Source organism: Cupressus sempervirens, chromosome 11 (genome assembly GCF_028749045.1).
Source record: "Cupressus sempervirens isolate cs-2001-9-10 chromosome 11, ASM2874904v1, whole genome shotgun sequence".
Classification (NCBI taxonomy): Eukaryota; Viridiplantae; Streptophyta; class Pinopsida; order Cupressales; family Cupressaceae; genus Cupressus; species Cupressus sempervirens.
Genome location: NC_143128.1, coordinates 544261674 through 544273411, shown reverse-complemented (window position 1 = coordinate 544273411; position 11738 = coordinate 544261674). Strand labels below are relative to the sequence as shown.

Below are 11738 nucleotides of genomic sequence, written 5' to 3'. Positions count from 1 at the left end.
TGGAATCCCCTGCTTTACATAGGGGATGTTCAATTAAGAGCCCTAATGTCATGGATGCACAATGAAATAGATTATGATAGATAGTTGGACACTTACAAAGACCTTGAAAAGTCTAAACCACTACCACTCTGGGCTAAATCCCATAAGCCTTATGACCTCTTGAGAGATTGGTTCAAATTAACTTGTGGAAGGCCAAAATTAAAAATCAAAGAGAAAGTATTCAAAGAAAGGGAAAAATTTTACTGAGAGTATCAGACACTTCCTAATTTCACACATAGAGAGAAATTGTAGGGTTTGGAAATAGATGGAGCTAATTGTCAAAATCTTTCAAGAAGGCTGAACCACACTGCCCTATTAATTTTGAGGCAATAGTATATAGAGTGGCTAAATGTATGCAATTAGGAAGGCAAATCAGGAAAGAGTTATGGATGCCACTAACCTTCCAACCTCCTACCCTTCTCTGGCCCAAGTATGAAAGCAATGCTACCAGGTTAGATCCATTAGTTGAAGAACACGTGGGTGAGCGTTGGAGACGATCCAACGGATATTTCTACACCTTCAGAAGTGGGAAATAGGGGAAAATAATAGTAGGAGATAGATTTCAGAGCAATGGCAAAGAAGTACAATGCTTGAGGACAAGCATTTGCATAGTGGGGGGCAAATGATGAGGCATATTAATGTCTCAAATTTGATATAGTTTTTACATAGTCCGAACTTACTCTTTCAACCGTGTGAAAAACATATCCAATATTTTTTTTTTAAATGTCTTTTGAACTTATGTTGAATGCAGTTAGAACCTATTAAACCTATGGATAGTGGATATAACATACCTTGCTTAATATTATATATAAAGTGCAGTATTTAATATAAATGTTTTAAGCTATGTTTTAATATTTGAATGAGAGTACAAATGTTGTTGTGCATATGGTTCGAATGTTTCTAATCTTTAGGAAATGGAGAAGTAGCGCAAAGAGTGGAGAGCACCACATTAAAAAGGACTAATGAAGATCGGTCATAGCATGAGAAGTGCAGGTCAGTTCCAGGTGATAAGCCACATCTGTGAGGGGAGTTATTCCAAGAGACCCAACTTGTTACTGTAGGAGTTGATGAAATCCAACTCCGCAGTCGCCAAGATCACCTACATGCAAATAGCTTGCTGAAGAGAAACAGAAAGAGCAAGAGCAAATATTTCACAATAGGAAAATGAGATTGCTATGTGAATGGAATAATTTACAATGAGAGAGAGACCGTTTAAAAAGGCCTCATGAAAGCTTGTAGAACAAGCTGGAAGGAGGTAGAGGACAAAAACGACAACTCAGCACATATCCTCAGAAAGTGGAATATGCTAAAAAAGGAGAAAACTCCCGAGTTGTCAACAACAACCACTACATGCATTAAATACTAAATATGCATTAACCTAAGTAAGCTTAAGTAATAGAATAAATAATTAATAATTAATTATTTACTCTAACACCCCCCCTTAAGTGCAACTTAGGGAAATGCCTTAAGCTCACAAAACTAAGATGAAATGCAAAATGGGTCCCGACAACGAGGCCATGTTAGGTACCCATGTACAATGCAACCTCTGTAAAACGGAGAAAGAGGGAAAACCCTGTGGGAAAAACCCTCCTCCAAAAAGAGGTAAAAACAACATGCTAAAAAACATGAAGTGAAGGAAGGAAGGCCTCAACCAATCCCCCCAAGGACAACTTCCGTAACCCCAAGCATTGACCGTAGCTGAAGAAAGCGGGGCGATGCAAAAGGCTTAGTGAAGAGGTCTGCAACCTGACCGGTAGTAGGAATGTACTCCAATGCAATAACACCATTCTGAATTAACTGACGGATGAAATGCATATGCAACTCAATGTGCTTGGTACGCTGATGTTCCACCGGGTTGCGAGAAATGTGAATGGCACTCTGATTATCGCACCACAAAATAGTAGGGCGATCAGGAGGAAATCCAAATTCAGTCATCAACTGACGAAGCCATAAAGCCTCCTGACTAGCAAGAACTGCGGCCCTGTACTCAGCCTCTGTAGATGAAAGTGCATGAGCATGTTGCTTCTTGCACGACCATGTGATGGGACTGGTGCCAAGAGAAAACACAAAACCAGAAGTGGACTTTCGATCATCAACATCACCGGCCCAATCTGAGTCAGTGTAGCCAACAATGTGTGGTGTCCCCGTACTATAGTGAATGCCATACATAAGGGTGCCCTGAATGTAGTGTAGAATACGCTTGGCAGCTTGCCAATGACTCTCATGAGGGTCCTGAGAAAACCGAGAGACTAGGCCAACCGCAAAAGATAGATCAGGGCGGGTGTGTGTCAGGTACAAAAGGCTGCCAACCAACTGCCGATACAAAGTAGCATCCACTGTAGGTGAAGAGCAGGAGGTAGACAAAGTGACACCCGACTGAAATGGTGTAGGAGCAGCCTTACAATCTAGCATGTGAAAGCGACGAAGTATGTCAAGAGCATACTTCTGCTGATACACAAAAATGCCAGTAGGAGACTGATGAATCTGAAGACCAAGAAAATAGTGCAGCAAACCAAGATCAGTCATCTCAAATTGGTCCATTAGTGCACACTTAACATTCTGGAGCATGGATGACGAACTACCTGTAAGGATAAGATCATCAACATACAAAACAAGAATTAGTATCTTATCACCAAGACGCTGAATGTACACCGTGGGATCGGAATGGCAGCGGGTGAAGCCTGTAGATAGTAAATATGAGTCTATCTTCTCATACCAAGCCCTAGGGGCTTGTTTGAGACCATACAAAGAACGTCGAAGCCTGCAAACCAAGGTGGAATCCTGCACAAAACCTGGAGGTTGCTCCATGTAAATCTCCTCTGTGATGTCACCGTGCAGGAAGGCACTCTTCACATCCATCTGATAAAGTGACCATCCCTATGAAGCTGCGAGGGATAAGACAAGGCGAATAGAATTCATCTTGGCGATAGGAGCAAATGTCTCAGAATAATCAACACCCTCGACTTGTGAAAAACCCTTCGCAACAAGACGAACCTTATGCTTATCAATGGAACCATCAGCAGCGTACTTAGTGCGATAAATCCACTTGCAACGCACTAGCTTTCTCCCCTTGGGAAGAGAACAAAGATCCCATGTGTGGTTCTTCATTAAAGAAGAATATTCCTCCTCCATTGCACTGTCCCATTCTGAATGTCCTGTTGCTTCCGCAAAAGTCTGAGGATCAGTACTAACAGCATGACTCAGAAGACTAGAGCCTGCAGTGTGAGAACGAGTGCGACGGGATGTGGATGGGTCACCAGCTAGAGATCCTGCAGCATCAACAGTAGCTCGAGCCCATTTAGGCATCTGGGAAGGATCCTGTGGTGGAGGGATATCAGGATCACCATGATCATCATCCTCATCATCTGTGAAACAAGGTGGAGATGAAGGGGGAGTAGTGGGAGCTGGAGGAGGCGCTGGAAGTGAGGGATGAACTGCAGGTGGGCTCTCATCAAACTGGACATCCCGGCGAAAAAGGACCTCTCTGGAATCAGGATCAAATAACCTGTAAGCCTTAACATCCTCACAGTAGCCAACAAAAATCAATGGTCGGCTTTTTGGTTCCATTGCTTTCCTCTGAGTAGCAGGTACAAAGGCATATGTTGTACTCCCAAAAACTCTGAATGATGACACATCAGGCTTGACACGGGACCAGGCCTCCTCAGGAGTCATATGGCGAAGTGCCTTGTGAGGCATCCGATTTTGAATGTAGTTGGCACAATTGATTGCCTCTGCCCAAAAACATGAATCCATGGACCTAGACTGGATCATACAATTGGCCATCTCCCGAAGGGTTCGGTTCTTTCTCTCGGCCACACCATTCTGCTGAGGAGTGTAGGGTACTGAAAGCTGATGCTGAAGACCATGCTCAGAGCATAAATCTCTAAAAGCCTGGTTCACATACTCCCCCCCATTATCTGTGCGTATGCGCCGAATAGAAAGCCCAGACTGCTTCTCTACAAATGCCTTGAACACACGAAATGAATCAAAGGCATCAGACTTGTACTTGAGAAAGTACACCCATGTGCGTCTGGAGAAGTCATCAATGAATGTAAGCACGTATCTAGCACCTGAAAAAGAAGGAGTAGGAAATGACATGAGATCACTATGAATCAGCTCCAAAGGTGCTAAAGCACGAGTGGCTCGTCCATGTGGAAAAGAATCCCTATGTTGCTTGCCAAGTGCACATCCCTGACAAACACCATCTGGACAGGAGATCTGGGGAAGCCCAAGAACAAGTGCCTGTGTGCTCAACTGTTTTAGATATCTATAATTGACATGCCCAAAACGTTCATGCCAAAGTCTGCTTACTGAATCTGCATGTGTAATGAAACATGAACCTGTGTCATCAGAAGACTCAAATCCATCAAATCTGTAGAGACGTGATGCAGAGTCAACACTCCCAGTGGCCACAATCATCTCTGGATCATGCAGGTCCCGAATAACCACATCATGTGGTGAGAACTCGACTGTCTTCCCAGAGCCAGAGTGGCAAATCTGATAGACAGACAGAAGGTTCATCGAAATATCAGGGACACAAAGTACATCCTGTAGAGAACCTCCGGCCAGAGCAATAGTGCCAGAACCCAAAACTGAAAGTTGTGAAGAGTTCCCAACTGCAATATGTGTGGTGGCCGAAGGAGCTAGTGAAGTAAGCAACTTAGGAGTGTTTGTTAAGTGGTGAGAAGCCCCGGAATCAAGAATCCATAAAGGCACTGAAGGCTTAGCTCGTGCAGTAAGAGCATGACCTTTCCCTGCAGATGGAGATGAAGAGTGAGGAGCTGAAATGTTATGCTCCTTCATGGCTGCCTCTAAAGCCTCTAATCGTTTCCAACATCGAGAAACCGAATGTCCATCTTTGCCACAAAAGCTGCAGTTCTCACTAGATTTCTTCTTGATCTTGGAGGTAGACTCACCCGATTTTGAAGAATCTTTACCCTTGGGAGGGTTTGCTGGAGGATTAGCTGGAGGATCAGATGTGCCTTTCTTCGATTTGCCTTTCTTCTTTGATTTTCCCTTAGAATTTTGAGCAACCAATGCTTGGCTGGAAGAGCCAGAGCCATCCACCTGCTGGATCTTTGCTTGTTCCCTAGTCAACCTGTCACAAAATGTCTCAAATGAAGGCATCCGATGACGATCTCCAAGGGCATCCATGGTGGAGTAGAAAGTAGAAGAAAAGACCTGATACTGGCCCTTCAGCTTTGAGAGTATCAAAAATATGCACTCATTATCTGTTTTGTTCTTCCCACATCCTTGTAAAACTGCACACAGGGATTTGAACTTTACTAGAAAGTCCTCAATGGTGGGAAAGTTACTAGGTGACAAAGAAGTTAATTCTACATCCAACTGAAGTGCTCGGAACTCATTCACTTGTCCAAACAAAGCCTGAAATCTTAGCCAATAAGCCCGTGGAGTAGTCAAACCATCCAGGTGAAACAACAAGCTGTCTGAAATGTTGAGTGCAATAAGCCCCATGGCTTCATCCATCTTGTTCCTGTGCTGTAGAATCTCATAAGGTCGTTGGAGATTAGGCTGATGCTCATCCAGACAAGACCATAGACCTCTTGACATTAGAAGTCTAGTCATTTGTGCCTTCCATGTGTGGTAGTTGTGTGGTGTGAGACGGGATATAGATGGATCCGCCATTGAGAGAAAGAAGAAGACGGAAGTAGAAGGGTCTTAACTGAAGTAAATTACAGAAAAGAAAGACACCCCCCCCCCCCCACAAACGTACAAAAATATCTCCCAAATACCACAAAAAAACAACTAAGGAGAGAAAAAAAACTGGAAAGGAACTTGGATTTGTTGTGCAAAAAAATCCTCTATTTTGACACCAAGAATGGAAACTCAAACGAACTCAAAATCGTGCAAAACTAGCACCAATGCGTCCGTCTCTGAGTCAGCTTTCCGACGCTTCTTTCGGATCGGAAAAAGACCTCCGTATGCTCAAGTTATAGCCAAAAAACCGACTGCTGCTCAAAAAAATACACTTGCTGGAAAATTACAGACAGTAGCATAAATTTGACGGCCGTATGCCCGTCACAAACCTGTTGCCGGAAAAAAAATCCGATAACCGGCAAGGTGATGTCATATGCCTGGAAAGTGACGTCAGAACACCGAAATATGACGTCAGCAGCAGCCACGTGGCGGCCGGTGGTTGGAGAGGCCGCAGGGTGGCGGAGCAGCGGAAACCGCCGGTGGCGGTGGCGCCCGGGAGGAAAACCCGGCGGCGCCGCTGTCTGCGGTGGTGGAGGCGCTGCGCCCGGGCGGCGGACAGGAGGAGGCCGGGCAGTGGCGGAGCCGGGAGGAGCCGCGGCAGAGCGCGGGCGGCGCTGCCTGCTGCTGCCGCTGCGGGCGGCGCGCGGGTGGCGCGGTGGCGCGGCGGCGGCGCCCGAAATAAAATATTTTTTTTAAAAAAAATTCGCGCTGCGTCCGTACGATCCGTACGGCAGCGAACCCGGGATCCTCAAAAAATTGCCAAAATTGCCCTTTCTCCAAAAACGAAAAGCTTTATATGAATCCTGATTGCAAACGGCCTTCCGGATCCAATGGTGATGCCCGTTTGAGCTGAAAGTGCTCCAAAAATTCGCTCTAGCCCTGATTTGAAGAAAAAATGCACAAACAAACTAGGGTTTGTGACTTCGAATCACGGCTTCACAAATCCTTCAAACAAGAAGCAGCAGGGAGGCTCTGATACCATGTAGGAGTTGATGAAATCCAACTCCGCAGTCGCCAAGATCACCTACATGCAAATAGCTTGCTGAAGAGAAACAGAAAGAGCAAGAGCAAATATTTCACAATAGGAAAATGAGATTGCTATGTGAATGGAATAATTTACAATGAGAGAGAGACCGTTTAAAAAGGCCTCATGAAAGCTTGTAGAACAAGCTGGAAGGAGGTAGAGGACAAAAACGACAACTCAGCACATATCCTCAGAAAGTGGAATATGCTAAAAAAGGAGAAAACTCCCGAGTTGTCAACAACAACCACTACATGCATTAAATACTAAATATGCATTAACCTAAGTAAGCTTAAGTAATAGAATAAATAATTAATAATTAATTATTTACTCTAACAGTTACATTATCTACGGACCATTATTTTGTTGCTTAATTAATGTTCTAAAGTCATGGTTGACATTCCACCTTTTTCTTCTGACAATGTTTGCTCCCAATTTATTTTATGTTATGTTTGTAATAAGTTCATATCCTCTATATATATATATATATATATATATGGGAGAAAAGGAAAAAATTGGGAGTTAGTTGAAAAAAGGATTCTGAAGTTGTTTTTTTGTTCTCAATTAATTATTCAGTCATGTAGCAAAAGAAGAATTTTAATGAAAGAGTGATTTTGGACTGCCTGTTGTGTTCTTAGTTACTTGAAGCCAACCAAGGGGATTGAGATGGAATAGATTTAGGTAGAGTAGATTCATTTATTGCAATTTCTTGTTTAAGATAGATTTATTATATTAGTCCTATAGCATAATTACTATAAAAGTTTCTATAACACTTGTGGAAAATGATCATAGTGGATGTTTGAATTGTTAATTAGTTTAGAATTCTAGTTTCCATAGTTTCCATAGTTCTCTGTAGATAGTCTAAGTTTGTTTACTATTCTATGTCAGTAGTATAGATTCCTTTCATGCATTTTACTTTCTTGTAGCATAGGTGTTAAGACTCTTAAAGGAACTTAGTGCACATACTGTGCTAACCCATTTGAAGTCTTACATTCTCGGGTTGACTATTCAAATGTATTTTCATAATGGAATAGATAGTCCTTAAAATGGATGTAGTATCCTTGTGAGAGGAATAGTGGTGTGATTATCTTGACCTATTCTGGAAACCTACCATTTTTGGCACCATTGTTGAGGATGGTGTCAAACTAGGATCCTTCATAAGTCCTTTGTTTTTAGATTAGTGTGTTAGTTATAAACCACAAGATTCGATGCTTAATTCACAAGTCACCAATTTAATTGCATGCATCGATGAGGAAGACAACAAGATGAATATGTGAGATTTCTTCCATGGGAACTTGTTAATTTGAATGAAGAAATTGAAGAAGAAGCTGAGGGTTGCCTTTTTTGGATGCAAGCCCTATTTTTCCTATAGAATCATCCTCAAGAGTAGAACCTTTGGATACATGTGATCTTCAACCTTTTGCTGAAATTTTTGCCAGTTTTCTTAGTACTGCCCCAAATACACCAATTCTTAACAATCTAGTGCCCAATGTTTCTTTTCAACAACAACCTCATAATCAAATAACTCTAGTAATGGCACAACCTACTCAAATATCAATCTTCTTGGGATGACCTCAAGAAAATTTGTCTTAATTACTCAAGATCAACAATGAAGAAAGGAAAAGGACACTGGACTATAGCTACTAAAGGAATCAGTGAGGGTATTTCAAAGCTCGAGATATCTAAGTTGCTCTTAGATTTCAAGCATGAAATTATAAATGATGTCACTACACATCTTGACACAATGACTAAAAAGAAGAAACATGCAAAAGCTTAGATACAATTAGCTAAGTACTACCCACATTGTTGGAAGCAATAGAAAGATTGCTAATACAAATTGGTCGCTAGCATGGAAAACCAACATCTTCCAATTGAGTACATCAAGATAGATGGAGATGATGAGAAACTATTCTTTGTTGCTCAATGCTGGCCATGGGCCCAATGTCAAGGTATGCCTCAGGACCCTTTGCAAAATTCAAATCTATATGGTAATCAATGGAAAAACCATAATACCCAAGGCTCTCCACACTAATCCTAAATTATCTTCCACACAGATGAAACAATTAACAGAGCTACTTCAAAACATGAAAATGCTTTTGCATGGGATTATGGGGATATGAAAGGGTTGAATCCTACACTATGTACTCATAGAATATACATCAATGAAGGGTGCCTGCCACTTCGTCAACCCCAGAGAAGGATTAATCCAACCCTTAGAGAAATAGTTAAAACTAAATTGCAAAAATTGCTTGATGTTGGTTTTATTTATCCTATATCTAATAGTAGATGGGTGTCACTCCTAGTCATAGTACCTAAAAAGGGAGAGAAATGGCAGATTTGTGTAGATTATAGAGAATTGAATAAGGCAATAAAAAAGGATCACTTTCCTTTACCATTCATTGATCAAGTTATGGACACTCTAGCTAGGAAGAAGTATTTCTCTTTTCTAGATGGGTATAGTGGTTATAATCATATAAGTATTGCTCCTAAAGATAAAGATAAAACCACATTTGCATGTGCATGGGATACTTTTGCATATTCTATTTTTTCCTTTTGGCATGTGTAATGCCCTTGCAACATTCCAATGTGTTGTAATCAACATCTTTGCTAATATATCACATGATTGTATGGAAATGTATATGGATGATTTCACAACATTTGGAGTCACCTTTATAGAAGCCATGATGAATCTTGAAAAGGTTCTCATCAAATATAAAGAACATAATCTAGCACTTAATAGTGAAAAGTGTTTCATGCCCATGGAAGAAGGAGTGGAACTTGGTCATTTCATATCAGTTGCAGGAATACAAGTGGATCTAGCTAAGATAGAGGTAATTCTAACATTGCCCATACCTACAAAACCAAAATATGTAAGGTCTTTTTTAGGTCATGCTAGATATTATAGGTGTTTCATAAAAGACTTTAGCAAAATAGCTAGTCCTTTGTACACATTGTTGACTAAGGGAGCTAAATTTATTTGGACAACTGAATGTCATGAAGCCTTCTTACATCTTAAGCTCACCATGACACCATTTTTACAGGGATTAGGTTGGTCAATTCCATTTCATATTCATACTGATGCATCAAACTATGTTGTAGGAGCCATATTAGGACAAAGGCTTGCTAATCTTGAGAATGTCACCTACTATATCAGTAAAAGCCTACATGGACCCGAGATGAATTACACAGTAACTGAAAAAGAACTTATAGTTTTAGTCTATGTAAAACCAAATACAAACATTATATGACTAGATATCCTCTCTTTTTTCATATTGATCACTCAGCTATAAGGTATTTAATGAACAAACTAGCTATCACTGGTAGATTGGAAAGATGGCTCTCTTTGTTACAAGAATTTGATATTACTATTATTGATAAGCCAGGAAAATCCAACATAGTTGTAGATTATTTGTATAGATTGACCATTGCTAATGAAGGCCCATCTCTAATTGAAGACACCTTTCTAGATGAGCACTTGTTCCATATAGCAACTCATACACCATGGTATGCATACATTGCAAATTATCTTGCTACAAACAGAATGCCCCCACACTTCTCTCATAAACAAAAGAGAAAGCTAGTAGAGAAGATTTTTCAATATTCCTAGTTAGATAAAAATGTCTTCTATGTAGGACTAGATCAAGTCATGAGGAGATGTGTCAGGGAAGATGAGATATATGATATACTACATGCTTGTCATGATGAACCATGTGGAGGCCATTTTGCAGGGAAAAGAATAGCACTGAAGATACTTACAACTGGATATTATTGGCCAATGTTACATAAGGATGCACTAACATATACAACTAATTGTGAAAAATGCTAGAGGATGGGTTGACCAACCAAAACTGATGAGATGTCACTTACTCCATAGATTCTAGTCACACCTTTTGATAAGTGGGGCATGGACTTCATAGGTCCAATTGATCCACCATCACATGGAAAATCCTACATCTTAATATGTACGAATTATGTAATTAAATAGGTAGAAGTTAGAGCAATGAAAAATGCCAGAGATGAGAAAGTAGCTAAGTCCCTATATGAAGAAATATAGTGCATATATACACTATAATAGTAGCTAAGTCCCTATTTTAGTTATCTAGTCCTTATCACCCTCAAGAAAATGGACAAGCAAAGGTTACCAATAGAGAACTAGAAGCCATTCTGACTAAAATAGTGCATATATACAAGAAGGATTGGACAAGCATATTAACTGAAGCTGTTTGGGCATATTTCACCACATGGAAGAAAATAACTAGATTCACTCCATTTGAGCTTGTCTATGGTAAAGCAAGAATATTTCCCATTGAATTTGAACACAATACATTGTGCACTACTTTAGAGTTGAACATCAATCTTCCTACAACACAACAAGAAAGACTTCTCCAGTTGAATTCACTAGATGAAATACAAAAGAGAGCTTTAGAAAGAACAAAAAATATTCAACAATAGTGAAAGCAGTGGCATGATGCACATATTAGGAATAAAAAATTCCAAGCAAGAGATTGGTCCCTCCTCTATGATTCTTACTTCAAAAAGAATCCAGGGAAATTGCAGACTCGATGGTTAGGGCCTTATGAAATTTAGCATGTATTTGACAATGGCGTAGTGCAACTAACAACCATTGATCCTGTTCAATTTAAGTTATTTTTAAATGGCCATAGGCTGCATCTCTATCATAAGCCATAGACTAAAGCACAATTCCTACAAAAATTCCAACTAACCAGTGCACCAACTCTTCTAAACACAGTTCCTGTAGCAGAAGATGAAAATCTTCTTTTTGCAGCCATGCAATGATCAGAATTTTAGTAACCTTCATAATAAAACCTCATTTCATATTATTGTAGCCAATAGAAACAATGGGGGCATATTATTTTATAAGGCCCCATTCTTCCACTCACTCTTCTCTTTCTTCATATCAAACCATCTCATTTCTCTATCTACCATCCACCCACACACT

The 11738-nt window shown here is 40.5% G+C and overlaps 1 protein-coding gene across 1 annotated transcript; it reads right to left on the bottom strand.

The window, feature by feature from the left end:
* Positions 1–4556: 4556 nt before the first annotated feature.
* Positions 4557–5610, bottom strand: LOC149530784 (uncharacterized). Its single transcript, XM_089808242.1, has 3 exons — positions 4977–5610; positions 4756–4895; positions 4557–4655 (listed from the first exon to the last, which is right to left on the bottom strand). The coding sequence occupies exons 1-3, from the start codon at positions 5608–5610 to the stop codon at positions 4557–4559; spliced, it is 873 nt and encodes a 290-aa protein (XP_089664368.1).
* Positions 5611–11738: the final 6128 nt, after the last annotated feature.

Excerpts from the sequence above, each read along its gene's own strand:
- LOC149530784 (XM_089808242.1), bottom strand. The coding sequence starts at position 5,610 with ATGTCAAGAGGTCTATGGTCTTGTCTGGATGAGCATCAGCCTAATCTC. Across the intron at positions 4,896-4,976 it reads TCCAGCAAACCCTCCCAAGG|ATGGACATTCGGTTTCTCGA; the intron begins GTAAAGATTCTT and ends TTTGTGGCAAAG. Across the intron at positions 4,656-4,755 it reads CTGCACGAGCTAAGCCTTCA|TTGGGAACTCTTCACAACTT; the intron begins GTGCCTTTATGG and ends CACATATTGCAG.